The 27769-nt window shown below is 40.4% G+C and overlaps 3 protein-coding genes across 10 annotated transcripts in view; 1 reads left to right on the top strand and 2 right to left on the bottom strand.

Annotated features, from left to right (window-relative positions):
* Window positions 1-6: 6 nt before the first annotated feature.
* Window positions 7-957, bottom strand: LOC118273831 (60S ribosomal protein L14). The gene is made up of 2 exons (XM_035590989.2): window positions 793-957; window positions 7-587 (listed from the first exon to the last, which is right to left on the bottom strand). Exon 2 carries the CDS (start codon window positions 579-581, stop codon window positions 81-83), a length of 501 nt encoding a protein of 166 aa, XP_035446882.1. The 5' UTR covers window positions 582-587; window positions 793-957; the 3' UTR covers window positions 7-80.
* A 224-nt stretch (window positions 958-1181) lies between these two features.
* On the top strand, window positions 1182-18079 carry LOC118273837 (intraflagellar transport protein 172 homolog). Its single transcript, XM_050693558.1, has 35 exons — window positions 1182-1314; window positions 1430-1601; window positions 1908-2100; window positions 2440-2626; window positions 2824-2958; window positions 3281-3468; window positions 3851-3990; window positions 4236-4312; window positions 4390-4506; window positions 4778-4919; window positions 5597-5727; window positions 5807-5895; window positions 5979-6118; window positions 6540-6667; window positions 6758-6863; window positions 7014-7235; window positions 7710-7882; window positions 8494-8610; window positions 9184-9354; window positions 10195-10263; window positions 10632-10877; window positions 11298-11439; window positions 11654-11754; window positions 11984-12090; window positions 12377-12593; window positions 12939-13062; window positions 13266-13554; window positions 13809-13894; window positions 14042-14232; window positions 14600-14848; window positions 14993-15089; window positions 15746-15886; window positions 15964-16082; window positions 16947-17058; window positions 17692-18079. Exons 1-35 carry the CDS (start codon window positions 1276-1278, stop codon window positions 17814-17816), a joined length of 5082 nt encoding a protein of 1693 aa, XP_050549515.1. The 5' UTR covers window positions 1182-1275; the 3' UTR covers window positions 17817-18079.
* A 102-nt stretch (window positions 18080-18181) lies between these two features.
* The window catches only part of LOC118272352 (regulating synaptic membrane exocytosis protein 2), a 97950-nt gene continuing 88362 nt past the window's right edge, over window positions 18182-27769 (bottom strand). For 3 of the 8 annotated variants that reach the window (XM_035588785.2, XM_035588780.2, XM_035588782.2), the window contains 8 exons: window positions 25426-25616; window positions 25183-25357; window positions 24949-25102; window positions 24014-24196; window positions 23629-23787; window positions 21742-21935; window positions 21448-21612; window positions 18182-20930 (listed from right to left, as the gene is read on the bottom strand). In XM_035588785.2, coding sequence (XP_035444678.1) covers window positions 20745-20930; window positions 21448-21612; window positions 21742-21935; window positions 23629-23787; window positions 24014-24196; window positions 24949-25102; window positions 25183-25357; window positions 25426-25616 — 1407 coding nt within the window. In that variant the 3' untranslated portion in view covers window positions 18182-20744. Of the gene's footprint in view, window positions 20931-21447; window positions 21613-21741; window positions 21936-23104; window positions 23129-23628; window positions 23788-24013; window positions 24197-24948; window positions 25103-25182; window positions 25358-25425; window positions 25617-27769 lie in introns of those variants that run through there. The other 5 variants (XM_035588783.2, XM_035588786.2, XM_035588784.2 and 2 more) reach the window with 5 other exon arrangements.

Raw genomic sequence — 27769 nt, 5'->3', positions numbered from 1 at the left:
ACAAAATTTGGCTTAGAGTAATTCTTTATTTACTGTCCCTTGATAGTCACACTTTATAACCTTGTTGAGGCACTAAAGAATTACTTCTTCGCCGGTTTCTTGCCGCTGGGCTTCTTGGTGCGCACCTTCCTGGCGGCTGCCTTGGGCACCAACTTCTTGCCGAAGGTACCGGCACGCGCGGCCTTCACCTTCAAGCTCTTGAACACTGCCGTCCTAGCGCGATTCCTCTTCACACGCGCGGACGTCAGCTTGAAACGGTCGAAGTCTGTCATCTGTGCACGCTTCTCTTTGTTGGCGAGTTTTGTGGCCCACTGGCTTTCTGTCCACTTTTCGCTGAGTTTAGCATCCGTCCATGCTTTCCTCACGATGCGAGTGGGCGCTGTGAATGGGTAGTTCAGACGGAACTTGGTGAGATGCAGCTGGTTGAGGCGGATCTGTTGACGTGAGACGCCGCTGCAAGGCCCGTCGACGAGAGCACGGGTCTGGTCAATAACATCGACCACGCTTACTAACTTTCCCTTCAGGGGACCGTCAGCTACCAGGGCAACACGCCCTGGTTCTACAAACCGCGCGAAAGGCATGACGTCCTGGAAATAGACGATTGCAGGTTAATTTCACTCAACTACACGACAATGCCGTCACTTGTCTAACATCACTGTTGGAAATCAACGGAAATAGGGAGGAAATATATTGTAAAATAGATTTATCAGGCTATACTGAAAACACGACATTATTTAGAATAGATGTTAACTTAGAATTCAATGAGATTAAAACGGATAAAATTATTCTAACCTTACAACGTCTTTACAAAATCACTGTTTTTACGAAAAGAATTTTTGTCCTTGTTTCACCTGTCAAGTTGACAAGAAACATGAACGGTGTTACCATGTGAACTTAATTTTTGTATTGTCTATGACTGTTTAGTAACTATCTGAACATTTCACTAAATAGTTTTGATACATTTTATAGAACTTATTTTGATTTTGTGCTCAAAATAAGAATAATAAAAAATTTTGTTAATTTTTGATGCAAGACGCCAAAAATTTTTGGTTCAAGATGCCAAAGACTATAGTTAATGGTCACTAAAATTATACTAAGGTGCTCTATGGTATTCTTAGGCACCATAGAGTTACAAATTTTATGGCGCCAAATTCAAACGTTGCCAAGCAACCATTATCAATAAATAACAACACAACAAAACTTTGATTGACACTGACTATTGATTATAACTGCGCAATTTGAAAATATATTAAATTGTTCTCAACTACACAAAAAATGAAGTTGAAGTATTCAAAAACTCTTTTGGAAGCACAGGTCTCGATCTTTACTAATTATTCTATTCATTTGATTCATTTGAACTTGCAGTATGCAAGTATTGTAAAAAAATACTTATTTATAACATTCTCCTCATGGTTAAACTAAATTTCAGGACGCAGAGAGTCCAATAGCAGACATTTGCTGGTCACCTAACAATATAAAGCTAGCTGTGGCGACATGCGACCGGTTGGTGCTGTTGTTTGATCGTGAGGGAACACGGAGAGATAAGTTTGCCACCAAACCCGCTGATCCTGCTGCAGGGAAAAAGTCATATGTTATTACAAGTAAGTGTTCATACAAGCAAGAAATACATACATAGGCATACGAAAGTAAAATCACAAAGGAACGTAGGTACAGTCATTGGGGCACAGATTGAAATATTACCTATTGAAATTTACCTATATTCACCAATAGCCTGTAACAATCCCCTGTTAAACTACGGGTCTTTAAAATACGTATTGGCCATTATCTCCATGCTTGGCAGAAGCGGATTGCAGAATGTAGTTTTATGGCACAGCAATGATAATTCCCTTTGGCAGTTTTTATAGGACACCCGTGCTTAGGTATATAGGTGTCGTAATTCTTTTTAGACTTATCATTCAGCGAGAACTCAGAGCTGCTAGGCGTGGCTCAGAGTGACAATATGGTGTTCGTATACCGCGTGGGAGCTGATTGGAGCGGGAAGAAAGTGATCTGTAACAAATTTCCGTTGACTGGTGCACCCATGTCACTGTTACCAGCAGACAACGGGTTTTATACTGGCACAACTGATGGAAAGATAAGGTGGGTGACGAAATAACATCGAATTTATTAACTTCTCTGTCTATTGAGGAATTTAATACGCGGATGTAAGCTTTTGCTAAAAAAACTTCGATTAGTGTAGTGATAGTTATTACGGCGGTAAATAATCGAAGAAAAACTAAAAACTAAAGACCGTACAGGATTTGTATCATGAGAGTAGTTAGATTATAAGTTTACAACGCACTTTATCTCGGAAATCTTCAGGGTATCTAGGTACTAAAAAGCATTTTGTTGAACTTTTGAGTAAAAACGAATCCAGATCAAGTATTTTTTCTTCATTGCATTTAGGCCGGCGTTATAACTGTGTATCAAACTTTGTAGATCTCTGGATTGTAAGAGTAACAAGAGCAGTAGTATGTGGACGGGAAGCGCTTGTTGCGTGTCGTTGGCTCGGGGCGGAGAGGGCACTCTCGCGTCAGGTCATGTTGACGGCACTCTCTACCTCAACGGACGACTCCTATTGCGATATGCGTTACCTCCGACTGCACTTGTTCTACTGCCTCCTTATGTAAGTTATTTGTGAACAGAGGAATCAAATATTGTATTGTATTGTATTGTTATATGGTCGTGTCTAGAGACATCTTCTAACCGAAACTTAAAATAAAATATACACCAAAATTCGATTTTTGCTTTTCTAGATTTCAGTACCTATGGAGTATGCATTGTATCTTATCATGTATTCAATATTTCATTTTATAAAAACAGCTCATAGTGGGATCTTGTGACGGTCGTGTGTCTGTGTATGAAGCACAGCGCGGGGCTCTCCTACGCAGCTTGGAGCCTCAACTACCGCCTGATCGACGCGATTTGATATCTGCAGCCCCCAGTCCTTCAGGACAGGTACGTTAATGTGTAGCAAGAGGAGTAATTATTTATCAAAGTATTGTTTCTGAGCATAATATACGCATTTTCTTTAATTCCCGAAAGTGTAGGCATATGGAAATTGAGGGCAAATAAGAGAAGATTTAAGATTATTGCCGTAAACGACGCAATTCCAAATTTACTTTAAAATCTAAAATAATCATATTTAATTTAATAATTACTACTACTTTACTGTGCTTCAAACTTCTATTTCATAAAACAATAGTCGTCGTACGTACTATTGTTTTATGAAATAGCATAATGCTTCTATTAGCATCAAATGATGAATTAAAAATTATAGACGGTGGCATTTGGCGTGTTCGACGGGTGCTTAGTAGGCGAGCTGAAGGAGTCTGGTGGAGTAGAACTGTCTATGCTGAACATACCTAACTTGTACGCGGCGCGGGCGCTCGCTTGGAGCGGGGACGGGACCAAGCTAGCAATCGCTTCACAAACCGGAGCCGTTATACAACTTGAGGCTGTGTTGAGGTATAGTAATTGATACCTAGTACTCTGGTATCTCTTTGTTGTGTTGTTTGTGAAAATCATGAGATTACCTACGAAGGTTGCATGAAGTCAGATAATTTTAGTGAATTGACCTACAGTCGACTATCGTGGTTAATGGGAGATCATAGTGTTATCCTAACTAGTAAAATAATCTTTTCAACTTTATTGACTAAGTAGCTTTTCACCCAGCAAATGATAGAATTTAAAAAAGCTTAGCCAAAATATTCTATCTGTTCTCGAGTTTTAATCAGAGTAATAGGAAAAATAGGGTTGTCAACAAGTTTTTATATGTCATACCTATATGTATTTTTATTTGTCACGTAATGTTTGCTTAATTAATTAATTATTTATGTATTTGTATCAGACGCTGGGTATGGCGTGACTCAGTGGAGGTGCAGCATGTGAGTGGTCGCCAACTGGTTCTGTCACGACTGGCCAACGACGCTCCCCCCCTCACGGTCACCACTAAACAAGCGCCCGATATATTTAACGTGAGGTTTATCGGTATGTTTCCTGAATTGTCATAAGCACGAAACATTTTGACGAATACTTAGAGATTGATTGAAATCTTCACAATTAAAAATTATAGTTCCTAGAAGAATTAGTTACGATCACATACTACCACATTTAATGATTAAATGATAAATGATTACTTAAACTATTCCTTAGTAACCTTAACCATTAAATTACTCTGAGTACGGAGGTTAACTTGTATCTTGTCCCAAATAATTCTGACTTTGCATTTTCAGGTAACGATTGGTACGCTGTATGTCGTACCACCTCCACATTGATATTGTGTGATATCGCTCGGGGTTTGACTAGTGAGGTTGTCAGCCATTCTATTGTGCATTCTATTTCTTTGTTAATTAGGTTCAATATTAATTACAAAGGATTATATTGTAGATCCCATGGTCTGGAGGTGGTGAGAGGGTGTACGCAGCCGTTGGAGGCGCTTGTCTATTGCATCGAGCGGGTGAATTAAGCGTTGTGGAATATGGCCTTGATAAAGTGTTACATACGGTAAGATTAGTTGATACTTGTAATAAGTATTTAACTTTCACCTTTAGCTTCGACCCCGAAACTCAAACCGTTACAAATTATACACTTAAACCCGCCTCAAGAATAATTTTGTCCCTTGGTTAAAGCTCATCAAAATTTGTCCAGTAGTTTTAAGTTTATCGTAAAGAAAGAGACAGCTAGACGTCTCGCGGGGCTTTTTCGTACGGGTAAGAAACGTTATTTAGCTTGTGGCAAATGATGACAAGTTTATCATGATATTGGTTTTCTATAGGTACGGACGGAGCGTGTAAATCCTCACGTGTTGAGCGTGCGTATAAACGAGGGTGCCACCGGCGGTACGGAGATAGGTGATCGCAAGCACCTCGCCTACTTACTCGACAGGCAGACCATTGCTGTGGTCGATCTTACTACTGGTAGGACTCAAAACATTGTTTTAGTTTTAATCTTATTTCTTATTTATTAATATATTTAACGAATCTAACTAACCTTTGTTTGTTTTGATGATTCTTCTCAGTGCAGACGCATGGGAATGCTCCACTCACTTTTTATTGAATAGTGGGCAAATGAGCAAACGGGTCATCTGATGGTAAGCGATCAGCGCCGCCCAGCCCATGGATTGGTCACCCTTTTATATAATGTTGAAATATTAACGTGTAAAAATAAAATTTTATAGTTAAGTTAATGTTAACGAATGGTTTAACTGTTTGACATTTTGGTTACACACACACACAACGTCACGCCTTTTATCCCCGAAGGGGTAGGCAGAGGTGCACATTACGGCACGTAATGCCGCTATATAATGTACACCCACTTTTTCACCATTTTGTGTTAAAGTCCCATGTAATAGGGGGTGAGCCTATTGCCATATCCTGGACACAATTCCAGACTCCGTGCTACCACTGAGAATTTTTTCGAAAATCCGAAAAAAGCCCAGTAATACTTTGCCCGACCCGGGAATCGAACCCGAGACCCCTTGTTCGGCAGTCGCACTTGCGACCACTAGACCAACGAGGCAGTCATTTGGTTAATTTTGGTTAATACATTTTAATGAACGAACTTATATAAATATTAATGTTACATGTTTATTCAGGTATTCAGTTGGGTCAATGGTGGCATGAGGCTCGCGTGGACTGGCTCGAGTTGAACGAGAGTGGACAGTTACTGTTACTGAGAGACACGAGGCGAAGACTGGCTTTATTGAGACTTGATAATGGAGAAAAGGTATAATTTAGACATTTTGAAGTATATAATACATGAGGTTTTTAAAGAGGCTGATATATTTTGAATATTGTTATTGTAGGAAATCATAGCAAGTGGAGTGTCTTTCGTGCAGTGGATAGAAAACAGTGATGCAGTTGTAGCTCAAACACCGACTCATTTGCTTGTTTGGTAAGTACGCCATTAATTACATAAAAATATTGTCTCTATGCGACATTAAAATACACTTTAGTTAAACATACTTTAAATTTTAGGTACAGTGCCTGGGACCCTAGCAGTGTTGAGATGGCAGAATGCGGCGGTGCTGTCGCCGTCGAAGTGATCTCAAGACGTGTTGTACTAGAAGGAGGACTTCTACCTTATTTACAATTGGACGAACATAGACTCGCTTTTAGTAAGTAAAAATAAATTAAAAGAAATAGGTTGTAATTATATTGAAATTACTTACTACTAATTGATTAGCCTTTCAGAAACCAGTATTTAGTACAATGTAGATGTTTATCATAGAGATAAATCATTGAAACGGAGCGCTAATAGAGCATTTCGTAGGATTTAATTAATCACTGCTCACGAACGCGGTTACGCTACGGGGCGACGCGGTGACCCGCCGCGTAGCAGATCTATTATCTGCTACGACCGTAGCACTGCGTAGCAATTGTCTACGCCGTGCTACGGTCGTAGCCAATTTGTTTTAAATTATGGTAGAGAAAGTTCACTGTCGTAATTAAATATTGTGTTGATTTGGCTTACTCTGAGGTTAGAAGTTACTTACTGTAAGAAAATGTTTAGTAGTTAATTTTTGTTGATTCCTGTAGATAATGCTCTTCGTAGCGGTGATCTAGCCGGGTGTGCGCGGTACTTGGACGGTGTCGGTAACAACGCGGACGTGGCTCCGTTATGGAGGCAGCTGGCTGAACGTGCACTCGCCGATGATGATGTTCAAGTAATACAATATTTTAAAATAATAATATTGCTTATTCCATTACAATACATACTTTTTAGATTAACTTTAAAACATTCATAATGTTTGTAGTTGGCTGCTAAATGTTATCGAGAAGTGGATGATGTAGCTCGTACGTTCTACTTGGAGAAGACAGTCGAATTGGCTGCCGATGAAGGCGACGGCGATGTTACTGTCGGTGCGTACACTGAAGCTATTGCTTTAAATGTTATTACGAGACATTCAAGTCAGATAATTATTCAATAACTTAATAAGTGACATATTTCAAACAGTTTTAAACTAAATAAATCTTGTATTTTAATCAATTTTAACTAAAGGTATTTTTCAGGGTTAAATAACGCCCTAGTGCGAGCTCGTTTAGCAATATTCGAGGGAGATTTATCAGCGGCAGAAGAATGTTATGTACGTCGAGCAGGTCGGCCTGAGCTGGCAGTGAACATGTACAAGATGTTCAATAAGTGGACTGAAGCCATAGCACTCGCTGAGAGGACCGACCGCGCCTCCGTGGCCTCGCTCAGACAACAACACATGGACTATTTGACTTCTACTGGTAAGTGGGTTGTTCTAGAGTACAATTTATTAATGTTTATTATTTATTATCACGTATTTTGGACATTAAACCTTGGGGCTTGGGTTTGAATCATCCAAATGATACAGAAGTTACATGGTCCCTCTACCGCCAGAGTCGACAAGGTTAGTCTGCGGGTTAGGTTTGCGCTTGTTTCTAACAAACCTAAAGGGTTGTTACCGTGAAACTTTGAATTTGTGTTTTTGATTAATTATTTGTAATATTTTTACTACATTATAGTTTTATTTAACGTTGCCCTGCACTAGAATTTCCTCTTGTATCGTGGATGTGTTCACAAACATATAGTTTCATACACATGTCACCCAGTCTTGGAACAACAATCTGAGAATCACCCAAAGAGTTGTTTCGTGCGGGAATCGGACCCGTGACACGTTGCACGGCAGCAATTTCGAATGTATATGCTAATAATTATCATGTATTTTGTGATTGGCCAAGGTCGGCTAGGTGAAGCGGGCGCAGTGCTGGCGTCGTCGGGCGACGTGTCGGGCGCGGTCCGGCTGTGGCTGCGGGGCGGACGCTCGCGCCGCGCCGCCGCCGCGCTGCTGCTGCATCCGCAGCTACTGCGGGACACTGACTTGTTGGACGCCGTACATACGCAGCTCATACAGGTTCTAATTTTTACTAGCTACTTCCGCGCGGTTTCACCCACTCTGCTTGGCTCCTATTGGTCATAGCGTGATGTTTTATAGCCTATAGCCTTCCTCGATAAATGCACTATTCAACACAAAAAGAATTATTCAAATCGGACCAGTAGTTCTGGAGATTAGCGCGTTCAAACAAACAAACAAACAAACTCTTCAGCTTTATAATATTAGTATAGATGGAATACGGGGCAAATGAGCAGGCGGCACAGACATCTGATGGTAAACGAACAGCGCCGCCCAGCCACACCCGTAACACCAAAGGAGTTATATACAGCTGTGTATACAACTTAATTATACATATAAATACGGCGGTAAAGCATAATGGACAGTTTTTCTAGGAGTACATCTACTCATATGACAACATCTTAAATGGTTCAATCTTAGATGCTCTTCTCTGGGACTAGTTTTACTTTTATTTAATTTGACTACAACATATGTAATCTACTTATTATGGTTCTATAAATCTCTCTCTCTCTCATGTAATTCATTTCTGAAATTAAACATCGTACGAATATGTAATTTCACTGTACGCAAGCAGCAAAAATACGTCATTTCTAGCTGTATTTTTTTTTTAGGAAGAATGGTGGGAGACGGCGGGCGAAATATCCGAGCGTAAAGGTGACACTCGTGCCGCCGTCGAGTACTACGCCAAGGGAAATAATTATGCACGAGCTGTTCAACTGGCTAGAGAGGTACTTCGTTGTTTTGAAATATTGTTTCAGAGCGCTATTTTTAATATTTTAACCGATTCCCCCCAAAAGGAGGAGGTTCTCAGTTCGACTGTATGTTTTTTGTAAATACAAAATGTATTAATTTCACTTCAGATAAATATTATCATTTTTAAGCAAACGTAACAAAATAACGTTTATTATTTTATTACGAGACTTGGAATGTCAAAATTTTATTATAACTTTCGTGAGACATACTAAATTAATTATTATATTATCAGCTTACGTAACTGTTTGACGAGGAACTCGACTAGTTTCAAGCCATGTTAGAGGCTGTTGTTTGACGTGTAGAGGCTGTTTGACAAGGAACTCGGCTAGTTTCAAGGCATGTTAGAGGCTCATATTCATGAGCAGCATCCTGCGACACACGACGCGGCGATTGTCTTGCTGCTACTGTCAGTAGAATATGAGTTTCTAGCATGGCTTAAAACTAGTCGAGTTCCTCGTCAACCAATTACGTGAAGATGCCGATAACATGATAATTGGTAATGACGTATTTGAGAGTGTGTATTGTATGTGTAACGTGGTGGTGGTCAGGCGTGTCCGGGCGAGGTGACCCGCCTGGAGGGTGCGTGGGGCGCGTGGCTGGTGGGGGCGCGGCAGGCGGGCGCCGCCGTGCCGCACCTCATCGAGGCCGGCCAGCCGCGCGCCGCGCTCGACGCCGCGCTCGCCGCGCACCACCATCGGAAGGCGCTGCAGATACTACAGGTACACATACAACATGCCTTTGAAGGAACCATAGCCGTAGCCAGGTTTTAGTTCGGGAGGGGTTCAAGAAATTCAACTTCCTTCATACATGACAAAAAAAACAATTTATGTAATATGTAATAAACAGATTCATAGGTAGTCATACAGACCTTTGCCAAACAGGGGATGTACTATGCTAACTAGAAACATAACGCTCTGTAATGTCTTGGTACGCGTTTTTTGGGGAGGTTTGAACCCCCAAACTGGCAACGCCTATGGAAGGAACCACAACACGAAACATTATCACGGAGCCCTTTTTCTTAGGGACGATGATGGGGGCTGTCTCCTCCAAACAAGGCTTTCTTCTCTCACAGACTAAAAACTACTACGATGCCTCGTCTCATACGTGGAACGATGATACGGGAAATACATTCTCCCAATGTCTCTACGCACACACACTATCTCAAACTATATGCTATAGATAGAAGTAAAACGATGAATAGTTTAATCATTTAGGGTCCATTCTAGCTTTTAAGTTAGACAGACAAACTATGGATCTAACGAGATCAAGATTAGCTTAAAGACAGCGAAACCTTTTAGGAAGACCATGAGAGAGTAACGGTTTTTTCTATATCCAGTATTGTAGCTTTTTAATTTCATATGTTTACCAGGGTTCATCGCCGTCCTATTGGATTCAGAGTAAATGATATTGACATAAAGGTTAATGTAAATTACCTCGATAAATGTGGATGGCCCCAACCGATAAATAATTGAATCGCCCACCTGTTGCTGATTGGATATTACATTGATGAGGTTATGTTTGCTAAATATTTGCCTAATCTAGGTTATTGTAATTTTCAGGCTATAGACGATAAGGAGTCTATCAGAGAGCAGTGTGAGAGACTTGGTGATCACTTTATTTCAACTCGAGTAAGTTTTGTAGCTTTATGAAGAAATTACTGAAAATAATGAAGCGGCGTTAGAGAAATCTTTTGATCTTTTTTTAATAAATTTTCAGCACAGATTCTTAACCAAATTGGTCGAATGTGCACATGTATGTATGTTATATGGAGTGATTGACTCAGGCCTATACCTGCCCTTCACAATCCAGCACGAGTGTGTTACTCACTCACATGTTCTTTATTCTTCGATATTTTTTATGTTTTTGGACTTTTTATTATTCGTAACAACAACACATGTATATTATGACTAGTACTTTCTGAGGCACCGAATTACTTTCGTATCACAATTTACACAAAAAACCTTGCTATACATATATTTGCATGATCGTTATCCAGGAATGGGAGACGGCAGAACGTGTGCTAGTATCGTGCGGTATGTCGGAGCGTTGTGTCCGGGCATACAATGCGGCCGGCCGAGTAGCGGACGGACTGCGCCTGGCCGCCGCACAACTGTCCGAGGAACAAACCCGGGACATCTACATGCCACTCGCACAACAACTGCGGCAGGACGGACAGTTGCGGAAGGCTGAGCAGATATACATCGGCCTTGGAGAGCCTGATGAAGCTATCTCTATGTATAAGGTGCGATTTGTTTCGTCTGTATTAAAGTAATATTTAATGTCGAAAAACTGTAGTCCGAGTTCACACTAATATTATAAATGTGAAGTTTGTTTGTCTGTCTGGATGTTTGATCGTCAATTATGCTGAAATTACTGAACGGATTTTAATGGAATTTGGTATACAGACAGAATATAGGACAGATTTGGGTGATAGGATACTTTTTATCCCACGGGATTGCGGGCAAAGCCGCTGGCAGAAGCTAGTCTTATGATAAATCTATTGTAATTAAACTTTTTTATTAATATCTTTTGATAATAATGTATTTAAGGAATTCCGTCTTTAAATGTATTTTTATTACTCAGTAACATTAAGCTTCGTTAAAAAATAAACCTGTAGTCGTAATATTTTAACTTTATATCTTATATCGGTGTATAATACCAGGAGGCATCTCAGTACGAAGCGATGCTCCGCCTGGTGGCAGTGCACCGCGCCTCGCTACTGGAGGCCACGCGGCGACACGTCGCGCAGGCTTTACACGCCTCGGGAGATCTGCGCGCTGCTGAGAATTACTATATACAGGCCGGTTAGTGGCGATACTGTTTTTGAATCAATTGTTATCGATATATTTTATTTTATTGTTACTTTTAAAATTATTGTTTTTGCAAATATGAGTTTTTGGCAATCAGACTTTTTAAGTTCTTTCGACTGTAATTGGGCACAAAATGTAACGTGAATAATAAGACACTTTTTGTAATTAACTGCTTTAGGAATGTAACATATACTTTTGTTTAATATAGGAGATTGGAAAAGTGCAATACAGATGTATCGTTCTGCGGGACAATGGGAAGGTGCAGAACGAGTTGCGCGAGCGCATGCACCCAGTGGGGTCCAACAACAGGTATGTAGTTAGGTAATCTAGGCTCTTAAGTAGGATTACATTTAAGAAAGTAATTAAAAATAGGGTTGTGCCTGCTTAAGTATGCAGACGCGCTCTTGTGCGTAATTCAAGTTTGGGCGTGGGCATCATGGTTAAAAATTGCAAAAGTGATTTAAGTTTGTTGAAATAATTGTAGAAATATTTTTTTAATGATGGACAAATCCGTACATTATATGAATCCGTGGTGCAGGTGGCCCTGCAGTGGGCCGCGGCGCTGGGCGGGGCGCCGGCCGCGCGCCTGCTGGCGGCGCGGGGACTCGCCGCGCTCGGCGCGCGGTGGGCGCTGCAGGCACAACGGTACCGACTCTTAACGTATTCTTTGCTATTTATCTGTTGAACATTTTCAATGTTAACCAGTTCGATGGTATTAAAAATGGTTTCTTCAAATACTAGCCAGATAACCAGAATTACCTATCAGTTTTATTAATGTCTACATCAGACTTAAAATTTTCTTAAAGTATAAAAACTTTTTAATAACGACACAGCATTAAGTCTTTTTCCCTTTTCTGGTAAAGGATGACCTGTATAACACTAAAGTATATTTCCAAACACTATCTTTATTTCTCTAATTATATGAATGAAGCTGGGACATCGCAATGGAGCTATGTTCTCTGGGTGGAGGCATGACTCGGAGCGAGGTGGCTCGCGCCGAGGCGGCGGCGTTGGCGGAGGAGAAGCCAGAAGAGGCCGAGGCGGCGTTCCTCCGCGCCGGCGCCGCGGAGCACGCCGTGCGCATGTGGCTGCAGCACGGCAAACATCAGCGGGCACTCGCACTGGCGGAGCAACATGCCCCTACTCTGGTGAGATACTACTGTTATAGCTAGCATTATATTTATTGGTTTAGGACTTGTGAGTTTTATTGCTGTGTATTTTGATTATAGAAAATCCTCATGGAGCATCTCGCCTGAGAGAAGGCAAAGGGAACTGACAGATTCTTACTGACTAAAAACTACCTAGTTATCTTATATCATACGTAGATACGAAGTTACGGGAAACGGAACGTTCGGTTACTCATGCTTTAGTTGTTGTTGTTTGATCGGTACGGATAGAAAATATTTTCGCGTAATTTCCCCAACCGGTAATTTTTTCAAGATTTGTGAACAATCATTTGTAAACATTTGTAAATAATCTTATTTTCTTTTAAGGTTGAAGAAGTGTTAGTGGAAGGCGCTAGGGCAGCTGCTGAGCGTGGAGACCTACCGCAGTTTGAGACGCTCATGATTAGGGCCAATAGACCTCGTGAAGTAGTGCAACATTATAAGGACTTGGGTAAGTTTTATTTCGAAACTAATTTAATAAAGCCCTTGAGTTACTGGTCTGGTTTGGCGGTGCTGATCATTTAATGCCGGGTTCGTTTGTTCGTTTGCCCTGTTATTCCATAAAATAGGGTTTAAATAATCATCTTTAGATATCTCGAAATGTCGGCTGCGGATCAACGAATGATGTAACGTTATTATCTCCTTGTACAACAGAGTTATGGGACGAAGCGGCCCGCGTGTCCCGCGAGTACGTCCCGGAGAGCCGGTCGAGCCAGGAGTCGGTGCCGGGCGAGGTGCCTGCGCTGCTGCAGCGCGCGGCGGAGCAGGCGGACGCGGCGCAGTGGTGGGACGCCGTGTCTCTACTCGCCGCCGCCAGCGCCGCCGCCGCCACGCACAACGCGCCGCGCCTGGCAGAGCGCGCCGCGCTACGGGCTGCCAGGCTGGCGAGGGACCATCTACATGATGCCCGCCGCCGCGCTGCTGCTGATATGCTCGCTGAAAGGTACTTTGAGATACGTGGTAGATGCATTTTTGGCATAGAGTAGGGACAGGGTTCCGATGTTTAAATTGTTTTCTCTTATACTGAGGTTGTGTTGAAAGTTCAATTGGATCAGCTTATTGTTAAGCTGTAATTGAGAAATACCGAAAACCAATAAAAAGTATAGTGCCCTTTGTTTGATACCAGTCTTGCCTGCGGCCATTCGTTTAATAAACTAGAGAATGTTAGAGGTATAATTGTTCTTATCTCATGTTTAGATTCGCTGCAATTGGTCAGAGCGATATCGGAGAACAGCTTCGAGCGGCTCTCACTGAAGGTTATTCAGCTGATGATGAAGCTCCAGGTAAAATACTTCATTTAATAAAGACCTTGTACTTCAAAATAAACCTATAGAAGCCTTCAAAACTTTAACATTTTAAATATCAAGTAATGGAAAGAAATCAATCTATAATGCACTGAAAATTAAGTAACTGTAATCCATTTGAAACAGGAACATCAACAGAATACGAAGAAGAAGAGATAGAAGCGCCTCGCGAAGTAGAGGCCGAGGTAGAGGCGGAGTCGGAAGCGTTGGAACGCCTGGCCCGCGCCGGGCACTGGCAGCGCTGTCTGGCGCACGCCGGCCGCGCCGCGCCGCACTACGCGCTCAGATACGCAGCACATCTCTTCAAGGCACACCCCGTATGTACTGCTACGTTCTTACAAAACGATGACCTAGCAAATATTAAAATTAAATTATGATACTCTCTTAATAACGTGGTGAAGTTTCTTTGTTGACTACGCCATAAAAAGGCAAGTCTTTTCGGATAAAACGAAACTTCCGCTCTATTTATTTTCAACGTCAACGTTACTTGAAACTATCAGATAGTATCAACTAGCTGTCTGGTTTTGACTATTGTTAGAAGATTGTACGACTAAACCTACAGTGCTTACATTAAATAGCATATCGTATCATCATATTAAAATGCAAGAAGTGAATCTAATTTGGTCACCTAATTTTTTTCTTAAACAGTAACTGAAAAAGTAACATTGCATTTTTTTCTAACAGCGCATGGAAGGCCTAGACATTGAAAGTGAAGAAGCTCCAGAGGTATTGACACAAGTTCTGGACGTGTTGCGTCAATACTTGGGCAATGAATCGGGTATCGACTCTATATCTCCGAGTGATGCACCTCTGGCTAAAGCAGTGTGTAGTGAGCTCTTACTGCGAGTGTCCACTGCACCCAAAGCAGTGACTGCGTTGAAGGATGCCGGCGCTGTTATGATAGTAGCGGGGGCTGAGGATCGAGCACTACAGGTTAGTTTTGGTGTTACTTAATTTTATTTTGCTCAGCCCATGCAATTATTGAACATAAATTTCGTGCTCGGCTGTTCTATGATTGTCATCATTTGACCAACATGTGGCAGCAATAATGAAATTCAATTGTTTTGTTTGTTGTAGGCAATAACATTATTGTTAGCTCTTCACGTGCCCCTGTTAGCGCCAAAAGCAGCGAGAGCTTTACCTCGATACACGGACATCATAGTTGCTGATGCAGGTAAGGAAAAACTAAAATTATTAGTTTTTATTGCAGTAACATGTGGCGACCCGCGCGTAGTCATTTAATACGTACACGTAGTAGCATACGAGCTACGCGTCGTAGCAGATAAACTGCGATTGTAGCGTAGATAGTAATGACGTAGCACGTGGTGTAGTAGACGAACTACGCATCGTAGCAGATAAGCTACGGCCGTAGCAAAGTGGCTACGCAAAGTAATCGATGAGCTACGCGTCTCAGTTGAATAGGGATGACGACTTATTGTGTCTCCAGAGTGTGGCCTGATGATCTCTCTCACAGGTATTACCTATCACAGACCAGTCCCTACTAAGTGTTATTATATATGTCACTCTGTACAATTGATGATGGGACAATAAATTAATAAATTATTACTTACTACTTAATTTTTATTTAATGGACCACGTGAAATTCATTTCACCTTTGTTTTTCTACTTACCTTTGTTAACTTTTTCTACATAATAGGTAACCTTCTCCGAATTATTGGCAAAGAATTAGCGAAATTGGTTCAGTTGTTCTTGAATTTTGCGCTTAGCAACACATTCCATTTTTATATTATAGGTAGATATAAGTTTATTTTTTACGGAATATAACTCGTCGATTTTATATCTACATTCTCTTCTTGTTATGTAAAATAGCGTACTACGCTAGCGGTACGGCGGTTCGTGCGGAAGGACCAAGCGGAGCCCGTGAGGCGTTTGTACTGCTCAACCGCTGTCTTGATCTCGCAGAAGCCGCCGATGATGATTCTGCGCATCTATTGGATTATACTGACTTTGGTATTACCCTTTCATTACTTACGCTTTTATTTGTAAATCCACCCTATATAAGTAAGTACATGTAACTATATTCACAGAGTGCACTGACTGGAGTCGCACCCCATTATTGCTGGATAGTGGTTGCGTACGTGGGGCTGCACTCGAAGATGCTCGGGAGTGGGTACTCGCGGTCTCAATGGACCAAGCCGTTGAACAGGTAATTGGCAATTCATTACAAAACACATAAATCAAACAAATACTTACCCAATCACTTCATTTCCACCAGTACATTTTTCTTTCAATACCATTCTATAAACTGGAACGACCATTAAAGAAATAACAACTACACAAAAAGTAGCATAAATCAGTGCGATAAATTCTACAACAAGTTCAGTAAGAGCTCAATTTCTTTAAATCGTCTTTACTACACATTTAAGTGGTCGTTTAATGTTCACATTCAAATAAAATGTTATAGGAGTCCTTCTGAACGACCACGGCACTCGTAATGTGAAGTTCAGTGAACATTTTCATAACAAACAGATTCTCATATTACTCCTCCATTAACCTCACAGCCATCTCCATTTTCGAAGTAACTTTGTAAACTTGACACTTCACATAAATTATTTAGATCGCACTGAGAGTTTCCGGATCAGCGATCTCGTGAGGATCGCGGGATTACTAAAACTTTAAGCTTTTAATAACGAGTTTCCCAACAACGAAAGTTTTATAATGTCTCTTGACTTAGAAGTATTAAATCGATTTGAGATGTAAATCTAATTGGTCTTTGTTAACTTAATTGTGGCCAGATTACGCCTCATCGTTTTGGAAGACAGAGTTACTAATTAGACTCCATTTATTTTGCGTTTTAGTAAGAGTTATTTCTCGGTGAATGAACATTTTTAAACATCTTAACGGGTTTAGCCTTAACTCGCACAATAATTTGATTAGAATCGATTGATGATTGAGGTCTTGATCTAATAATCTCGATAATTTATAATAATGTATATTTTTTAAGATATCCAATCATACGCTATTAGTATAAAAAGATGAAGTTTATCTTTTTATAACACGTTGTTAATAGACATTACCGGTTGATGGACGCGGTATGTACGCGTCCAGCGTGGCTGATACCGAGCCTTGCTGTGTGGTTACCGGTTATCCACTAGGATCCAGACTTGTCACCTTTACTAACGGTAAGTTTTCACATTATTCTTAAGAACTGAATAAATTAGCATAATAAGTTTGAATGGTACTGTCACTTTGACAAAACGAAACTGTCACTAAAGTTCAGAGGGTGACAAAGGTCACTAAATCATTTCCTTAGCTTCAACTTCTTAACGACTATTAACTTTATGACTGACGTAGGAGTTAGGCACAATCTGAAATATAATTATGCATGTAGCGTTCAAGTAATCTTTTGTTACGAAACCCTTATAATCGTTGTTTTGACAAATCATTTTTCATACATCGGGTCTCCAGCAAGTTGATTAATTATGGGTGTCGCGAAGCCGTCCCGAAGCGGGTCGGGGCGCTGATGACATATAGCCTTATTAAGTGGCGGCTCGACGAAGCTCGCACGTTATGATACATTAATTAAACATGGCCTCTATGATGTTATACATTATATTATGATAACAACGCGTCAGCCTCGAAGTACTTCCCGATATTGTGTGAGATATTTTCTGAATTTTTGATGATTATGATATGATACTTTACTTGTTGACTTTCTAGTGCAAATTAACGTTTCTATTTATTTAAACAGCAGGTTTTTTACGTTTATGATACACAATGTACTATTCAAATACAAAGTCCTGAATTATGTCAAGGTCGTTGTGCGAACCGTGAATGGTGGTCTCGAGTAGTGAGTGCATCTCGTAGTGGAGGTGTACCAGCCGCCTTACTGCAGCACGTGGAGGCCTGGTGCGGGCCAGCAGACTACCATCACGTGTAGACATTCTGATGACGCACTAACATATGCTGATCCTCTATAGGTACGTACAAGTCAAGAATTAAGTTACATCTGTAGTTCATTATTTTTAATAACTGTTTGTTTTTCTCTGTTTCGTATTATGTAACATTTTAAAATAATGTGTTTTTAAGGTAGTAAACAGATAAAGGGTTCGCATAAGATATGTTAGTTTAATCGGGTGGATTTGCAAATAGTTATATGTTCTTACTATTGTATGTTTTTATATTAAAAAGATTTGAAATAATTTCTCTCGTCTTGCCTTATTTTGATATATTTTCCTTCCTTGTGCTACATATCCGCACAATAAAGCAAAAGAATGGCTTCTTTAGGAAATAATAAAACGTACCTTTTGTTGTTTATATCGCTATAATAAACTCATTTGTTATCACATTTATTTAATAATATACTTTGACACACATATGTATTTGTTACGTACTAGTATTTGTAGAGATTCATTCCGTTCCTATGATTCAAGCTGAAAAGTGGGTGCAAGATAAACTGGTGTCAGTTTATTATTGAATACGTATATTGAATCAGTGTTTGCTGCTTAGGCCAAAAAGTTATTTGTAATATTTGCAGAGACTTGTGAAAGCGATAGTAATTTTCAGCATATATCAAGGCACGGAATGTGGAAATGATCGTGTTCTAGGAAGTAACGATATATAACTATAGCTAAAGTAAGGAAGGTACATAGTATGATATCCGATACCACATCACAAGTCGGGCTGTGGCGAGCACGGCGCGGGACGTGTGACCGCCGGTATCGGGGCTCATCGAGGCACATCATAGATTACGTTTTACATACATACGTCACTTACGTAAGAATATTACTTTACTCTAACATATCAAGATAATAAGCGTAAGTAGATCGATCCTAACACTTTGTCAGAATTGATAGTTACATTATTAAATATCTAGATTTTCATTGATACATTTATAAATATTATGTATATTTTGTTCAACTTAATCGAATACAAAAATTATAGTGTAAAAATATACTTAATACCTGATATATATTTAGGCATTTGAATTATTCGAGTATTTTAATATTTAAGTAGTTAATCTATAAGTGAATATTTAGATCTCTCTAATAAATACGTCTCTCTCTTGGGAAATGTACAACCACGATAAATAAAATAAAACGATGCACCGTAAACTCTTTGGAGTACTTGGTGACAGTGGCGCTGACATGGCGCGTGTGACGTCACCGTGTGTCAGTGCCACTGTGCACTCTCCGCGCTACGGTGACTGTAAGCAAGAGAAATATTGTCGGGTGAGCCACTAAGCTATGATAGCACTGGAAGAACACAGATTTCGACAAGATATATTTTACATTACATATGTAGGTATTTCTCACAGGATATGTAGTTTGTTACTAACACCAATGATCAAAATATCATTTATCTCACGAATATTAAAATATCTACTAAATGAGTTTGTGTGTTCTAACTAAACGAGCCGGCGCGATATGGATGTGTCGCTAGGCGGTGCCGCTCTAAGGGCCACTAGCTCGCCCTCGCCCTACACTCGTTACTTAATATAAACAGATCACATCAATATTACAATGCAGAAATGTCTGGTCTACATCTATGACATGATTTCTAAACACGTAATATTGTAACATCTTTGAAATGTACTATAAAGGTATTTGTCAGAAACGTGTACATATTTTTTGAATGAAGGTATTATAAAAGATTTACTATAAATTCTATCACGAAAATGTTGTGCGTAGAAAATTTTGAAAAATAATTTCACAATAACTATTTACAGTTCATAGAATAAGAATTTTGACACGAAGAAATGATTTTTTACCACTTTGGTATAGAGTGATGATTTGTAAAACAAGTAGGTATACTTTGGAAAATTCACTAAAGCACAACCTTGGAAGAATAGTACCTAGACGCGCTTACTTACTAGAATAACTTTAGAAATGTATTAATCATATAAGGCAAAGTGTCAAAGTTGGGGTTTATTAGATGACGTATGTTATAAGATAGTGTTGGTTCGAATATCTAAATACTTAGAAATAGGTACAATGGTATATGTACTGACACTAACGATTACTTAATATTCCATTAAGATACATGACAGTCAAGAAGAAAAATGTTCTCTAACTTGTACGAAACTTTCTAAGAAAGTTTAGTGAAAGTGATAGTGATAGTTACCAAGAGATATACATTATACATCGCACATTGTTTCCTTATATCTATAAAGTAGGTATATATAGTCTATTGTACTGCACATGAAATGTTCTACAGTGTATTGTGCTAAGCTAAATATTCTGAATGTCCTGAATTATACGGTAATTACACATTTATAAGTTAAACTGAAAACTGCTACAGACACATGCGTTTTACAGGTTTAAGCACGATCATCATGACATTTCATTTAAATAAAATACAATATCCCTTGAGCTAATAATAAATTACTATATCAAAGGCCTAATCGTTTATTAGGCACATCCACATTTGGACATAACATACACACTTAAAAACTTGAAGCACTTTTCTACAATAAGCTCCTTTTCATTAAACTACAGTCTAAGATGGTGTTGTTAAGTCGTGCCCTGAAAGAATACCTATTATGAAGGCAGATCAGAATCAGGGGGAATCATTTTTTTATCTGGACACAGTAATATAATAATGCCCTTGTTATTTCGACTGTGAATTGAATGAGCAAAGAATAACGTCATGTTACATACATTGTGATCTGTACTACACCACAGTATTTACAACGAGGGAATAAATACAACAAACACGTATATCAGTCCAATACTTGCAGCATTGTGGGCGAATATGTATGATAAACATGCACGGCGGAGATAAATACAATCATATTATTTCATGGAACGTATCGAGCCGTCGAGGTGCGCTAGTTGTCATCACGGCGCTCCGGCGACGGCTCCCTGGATCAGTCGGGCGACTCGTCGTTGGCGAACGAGGTGGCAGGGAACAGTGGGTACCAGCCGTACGTGCGCTGCGGGAGCGTGAGCTTGTCGAGGCAGATCTCGGCACCTCCCAGGGCGAGGTTGTGCTCGAACCCGCCGCAGCGCTGCCACAGCATCACCACTAGGGTGCGGCCCAGCGCCTCACTCGCCTAAACATTTACATTTATGTCATATTTATTATATAAGATATCTGCCAAAAATACAACCAATTAAATGGAATAAAAATGTAATTTCGAAATGAAGAAAAAATGCATGCAAATAACAGGAAACTTTATAAAATAATCTTTAACATTACTACTGTGTAACTGCAACTTGTTTAAGGAGGTCATTTCTATATCTTATTATTCTGAACTTGATGCCCGACATGTGGTAGATAATAGACTCGCCTCTTATGATATGGGCTGTATAACGTAACTGGCGAAAATAGGGTGGTTTATACTTTAATTTCTCATAGAAAAAACTGTAGAACTTCTTTTTATTTTTTTATGATAACAGTTGGAACTTTGTCGATCACTTGATGCTATTAGGACTGACTGACTTTAGAGACATCCCCTGTATATACACATATAAGATTGTACTGTAAGTTTGTTATGAGATGAAAAGACATGTTACTGATAAACTACAAAATAGATTAAAAGAGTGCGGCAAACCCGTACGTGTTCTTACTTGTACCTGATACTTGAGCGTCTGTTTGAAGTGCGGCTCGGTAGTTCGCCTGATGACGCGAGTTTTGCGCTTATGCAGCCACTTGTCCCCATCGCGCAGGTAACACTTGACGTACGAGTCCGGTACTTCACCGTTCACGCCATACACGCGACGAGCGTGAGATACCTGTTTTGTTTGGGGAGCAACAATAATTTTAATTTTTATCAAAGAATTTAAAGTACTTAACTTGTTAATTTATCGTCGTACAAAGTACTTTTTTTAGAAGTAATTAGTTGTTATTGCTTAATGTCGAACCTCAAGTTCCAGTTGTCCCTTGATCATAATAATGCTAATATTGATCTCGGCGTGCAATGGCGGCAGATGAGCGTTCCGCGGCGGCAGCTGGCCGGGCCCGAGCGGCACGGCGTCGTCGTCGTCCGCCAGCGCGTCGCAGGCCGCCGCCGCCGGCACCGCCGCCCACATGCTGCCCTTACGCCCCGTGGCCGTTCCTGCACCACTCACATAAAACGTACTATCACACCGAAAGTGCTCCGCCCGTACTTTCGCTTTACAGCGATAGTCCATTTCTGTTCATTGTATACGGTTTGCGGGCTTTAAAATATAACTTTACTCTAATTGGTTAAACATTTAAAAGTAACAAGAACCAAAGTACAAAATGATAGTAAACCATTCAATCGAACACTTAAATGATGAAAAATAAACATTTACATAAAATAAGCACGTCAAACAGCTTCGTGCCAAATGTTTTCGTTCACATAGAATCGAATCTTTCCTTTCCTAAACACATAAATGAAAGAGTAAGCGTAATATCGTGTGCAGCCAAGAGTGGAGTCGAATTCTAATAGTTGTCTGAAGCGTTCCTCAATTTATTATGGTAAGCATTCCGTGTCATGAACAGCCATTTATTTGAGTTTTAGGAAAATTTGCGATTTGTGGAGGAGTACCGAAACATAATTCATGCCACCGCTGGCTTCGGCGAGCCGCGAGTGTCTGCTACGTCATGCGCGACCGCGACCTACGCTTGATATACTTGTTTTCTACTTCCCTATTCGAAGTGTAAATAAAACGTATTGAAAAAACGTCAACTGAACTACGGCCTAAGTATAATAGGATAATAAATTATATTTACAAGAAATCTAATAGATGCGCTTTGTAACAATGAGTGACATTCGTAGAGGTAATGAAACCAAACATCCTAGGCGACACAATGCCATCAAGATGAACGTAGACGGGCAGCCGAACAGACGGAACACAGAGACAGATGAAGTGAGCGTGATCGCCCGCGGCCGGGCATGCGTCAGGACAGTACAGTACAGACACAGTGAAGTGATGAGAAGCTTCGGGCGCAGCCACATTCAACGGTGCGTGCGCGCGGCCGCCGCGCAAGCGATGTATGACCCATGCTACTACGTGCCCCGCCGTCCACCCTGGCACTCAGCGCGGCACACCAGGCCCGCGAGCCCTGCCCCGCTTGGCTGGTCAGATGCAGTCGGAGCGTGACGAACGGGCCTAATGTACTTCGCCGTGGCGGCAGGGTGGACAGGCGGGACCTGGCGGCCGTCGGACGTCACAAGGGATCGCGTACACCAACACCGCGCACGAACAAACCCTGCTGGGGAGTACGCGCGGGCGCGGGCACGAACGAGCAGTCGCTTACCGAGGTGCTAACGGTCCGTCGCTGCTGACCAAACAAGCACAACACAGTACAAATCAGTACTACCCTCAATGTTCGCATTGTCTAATGATTTCTGTGATATCTGGGGGGATCCAACTGGACAACTTTACAGATTTCGGGTTCACCTTATTATCGCACATGGTTTTTTTAAGGCAACAAGCCGAAAGGGACGTGTTATAGTATAGTAATTGTGTAAAAAAAAAGTATAATAAAGAACATAATTAATCGTGATTGGGTCGAATCTACAAAGGAAGAATACATTGTTGCTAATCAATTACAGAGTGATGCCATATTTTTTAAGTTTATATCCGAAATGAAATCTTTAATCTGAAACTCAAAGATAAACAATTTGGAACAATTTGAATTAAAATGTCTTATTTTTACGAAAGCAATTCATTATTTATTTCGACATCCGAGTAGCTAAAAAATCCTTTTTTCATTATTGAAATTTTTATTGGGGTACTTGAATATGTTGTGAGGGGGTATAATAGAAGTGAGAGACTTACGCCTGGCCGTGGACCCGGAGAGCGAGAGCGTGCGTCCAAGCTCTCCCTTGACAGCGCGCAAGGACCGCAGTATGTCGTCAGGATCACGTCGCACGCACGACGAACGTCGTCGCTCGTTGCGTCGCGCACTCATCGCCGGCGATACATCGCCACCACCTTCTACACAACCGTCACTAATATACTACCTACAGGTATTACTTACCTGGCTCTAGTGCAGTACTCCGTTCCTCTAGTGCATTGGTGCATTCGCATTACGCCAAAATACTTTGGAAGTAATACATCAAGTGTTTAAAAAAGTTAATAATTATAAATATCAATATGAATTCCCAGTTCATTTGTTTTTGGAGTAACATTCCTTTAAAGATTTTGTAAAAGATATCATTACCCTTTTCTTGTTGTTGGAATGAGGAGCGACGAGAGCCTGGTAAAGATCGTGAAAAATCTTTGCCAAGCTGGTAAACTTCCACTTCAAGAGTTTCTGACTGCGAGGAGCCACGCCTGGACCCTCCAACCCACGCATGATCTGGGTGCAGTAAAGATGCACATTCGCCGATGGAATCGACGTCGTCTGAAAGGAATAATAAACATCAATATTTTATGACCTTGCGGCAAAACAACTACGGATCCTAAGTCAAGGTATACGTTAAGCGCGGATCCAAATCATAATTCAAGTTGTTTTACCAACATCATTACATGCATATTTTTACACCGAAACATCAAATTTTCAATGGTTGTCACTCACTAATCACATTTAGGTATTTCAATTGAGTTGTGTATATTGTGTATACTTATCTTGATAACATTATAAAGTATGTATCGACGGGCCATCGAATCGTAGTCCTTTGACTTCATCCTAACAAACATTTAACAATATCCAAAAAAAGCATGGTTAGTGAAGCAGATTACATTTGGAAATGAAAGACACATTATTAATTAGAACATAAATATAGATACATTACACAATGTCGACAAAGGGAGACATGAAAAGCTGGGACCACAGGTCTAATTCTACAATCGATGAGAAGAGTTATAAAAGAGCGCGAACGTAACAGGATTCGTTTTGGTGAGCATAATTGTCGATACAGTTTGATACGAGCTGGTAGGTCACTTTAGCAAAGAAATTGGTACTCAATGGTTCTAGAATTTTATACCAGCACTGTATAGATTTTGATCATGGATCTTTTGCGTCAAGTTCACGTTCTTTTGTACGGCTAAGGCTTGATTATTGATAGTTGTAGGTGTAAGAAAGAATAGCGTTGAAGTTGATAAGTGAGCAGCGACCATAGTGATACATGGAGGGGTTGGATCCGCGTTCGGTACCTGACACTGAACGCTGGGAGGCGAAGTCTCCGCGGCGTAATGCACGCGCACCAGTGAGCGAACCGCGAGGTGATGCGTTGGCTGATCGGGGTCCACGCTCTTCCAGGGTCCACCATACTGCACGTTCCTCTGCAAATGCTTTTTCGATTTCCATCTGCAAAAACATATGAATTATAAAAAAATCACACCATTAAAAAAGTAGGACATATTTTACAGATAGTTAAAAATTCTTACAGTGCATTCTCCGATTAAAACAGGGTCAATGCCCGGGCAGGCATCCCATAAAGTAAGTTCTAAAGCGCGGCCGGCCAGCAGGTCAGCTGTAAGACCTCCAAAGCTAAGCGTAGCATTCCACACTGGGCTGCACGAAGCCGACGCTGGGTCGGTTTCTACAGGAGGGCAGCTCTCTCTAGGAAAAAAATATGAGTGAAGTAAGTATCCTGTATGATTACTGAAGAAAGAAGTAGTCACACTTACAGTGAAGGTAGGAGGCGTATCCTAGCGAAAGCTTCTGGTTCATCTCCATATCCCAAAGTGTGGTCTCGAGGTGGTAAGTCGTCAGCCGCGATGAGCACCACCACAAGCTTGCGGAGGTCGCATTCAAACCACACCTGCAGCTGAGCACGAGCTGGCGGGCGCTCGCGTGCGCGCTCTGCTCGGTCTTGCTCCTACACGTAAAGCAGAAACCATGACATATCACGCCATGCAGTTTAAGTTGTACAACAATGCGACGCATAGGGTTATTGGTTTCGAATAATTTTCATATAATGTTACTGCTAAGTTGTAGTCATCTTTAATTTCAAACGACATTTCAATATCCACGTTCTAAGTGTGCCGTGAGGACTTTTTATAAACTTTTTGCAATGGTTATTAATTTTGTTGTTATAATCATAGTGATGATACAATATGTTTAAAATACATATTCTATCGTAATATTATGTGGCATGACATAGAATTTGTATATTGAATTATCTTTATTTCGTATCATTGTCTTATTTTTATTACGCGTTCGTGTCGTCACGACTCAGCCAGAACACTCGGTTTTATGTATAACAGGAACATAACACCAATATGAAAACATGCACGCCAATAACCCTAATATGTGTTTTGAATATGTTTTTACAACAAAGTCACATGGTATATACAACTTGTTCACGCATGTCTACTAAACAAACAAGGGTGACGTTGGCATAAATGAAAACATAACAAAATATAATCATTTCCCAAGATCTGTTATGCAGTCTAAATCAGTTAAAAAACTTTTGGGGAATGCAATGTACTTTATCAGTAACATGCAGCATCCATCAGCTATTTATCAATCCTTCATCAGCCAGAGAGAAATTTGTTATATTGTTATCCATTCTGTGCGATTTATAGCAATGCATTCATAGTAGGTACCATCAATTATAAACTTTTAGGTATTATCCATTTCAAATATATTTTATAGTAACATGCGTCGGGCTGAGGCATTTCTATGAAACACAAAGTAATGAATAAAATCGGATGTTGTCATCCGCCATGCAGGAAGCTGTATCATGCTGATACCGGTCTCACAAGCTGCATGTGCCTACATCTGTAGCCGAAATAAAACGTTCACCCGAACATTCTCTAAGGATACTCGTTTGTTATGTGGCCTACGCCTACGATATATCTAGTGTTTATTGCACAAGCTTCTTATAGGATTTGGGGAAATCTAGAACAAAATCTACTTTGACCAATTGCAGATGTTAGCGGAGGGTTATAATTTTTCTACTGTTTTAATTCTATAAAATTGAATACAATAAAAAAGTCAAATTACTTAATTTGTAAAATATTTAGTTATTTTCTCATAGTTCTAAAGCATTGAGAAAGCCTTATATTTCTCTACACTATTCTATGACCTCTGTTAATGCCTTGTATATGTATTTTAATAAAATTTGTTACTAGCCACGTAATTAAATCTGACTTACTTTAGTGAGTTATACAATACTGTAGTGAACATCGGTATCTTGGTGTTGCGAAATATGACTATTGCAGAGCATGATGGTATGAATTGCATCGGCGCATTCATTCACAATGACATTAAGTAATAGTTTGTTAATGAAATAACATATTAAAATTTAAAGCGTTAACGATACACACGTGTATTTTCACCATTACATTGACAGGACGAAGTACTGTATTGTACATTTTATGTAGCTTGTACATAAACACATTATTTATATCAATACATAGTATATCACACACAAAGGCTTCATGTCTTAAACGGTGCTTGATACTAGATGCACTTATCGACATTGTGCAACTTCATGCATATTTGAATCTGTAATACTGGGTCGTAACAATCAACTACTTAGTAAAGAGCGGTTATGTACATCGTGTCGCTGTAGGGTGTTGTCGTCACATGACAGAAGCGTCGGTGCGCGCCTGTCGTTCAAGGTGTTCCAGTGCGGTGTACCGTGCTGCCACCACTCCAAGCTCCTAACGAGACTCTATTCGCTGCGAACGCCTTCGATGCAAGTGCGGCATCACACTAAACTAAGTCAACAGCAAGACTTGGTAACAGACACTCGATGCGCTAGATATGAGACGGTACAAACGGGAGTGGTGCCGCGCCGCTGCTGGGCGTCGTCGCTTCGCTGCCGCCGCCTCGCTACCTCGTCGTCCGTGCTGTCCTCTACCTTACTGTTTCACTGCTGTTTTCTTAACTCTTCACTTAAGTCAGTGTATAAGGTGAAATGTTTGTGCCTTTGCCATTGTGATTATAAGTACAAATGTAAAATTTGTTGTTATTGGCCAAGCTGAAAGCTGCGGCGAATCTAGGTCCACTACGTAATATTCG

Source organism: Spodoptera frugiperda, chromosome 4 (genome assembly GCF_023101765.2).
Source record: "Spodoptera frugiperda isolate SF20-4 chromosome 4, AGI-APGP_CSIRO_Sfru_2.0, whole genome shotgun sequence".
Taxonomy (NCBI): domain Eukaryota; kingdom Metazoa; phylum Arthropoda; class Insecta; order Lepidoptera; family Noctuidae; genus Spodoptera; species Spodoptera frugiperda.
Note: the sequence above shows the minus strand (reverse complement) of the source record. Positions and strands in the feature narration are given on the sequence as shown.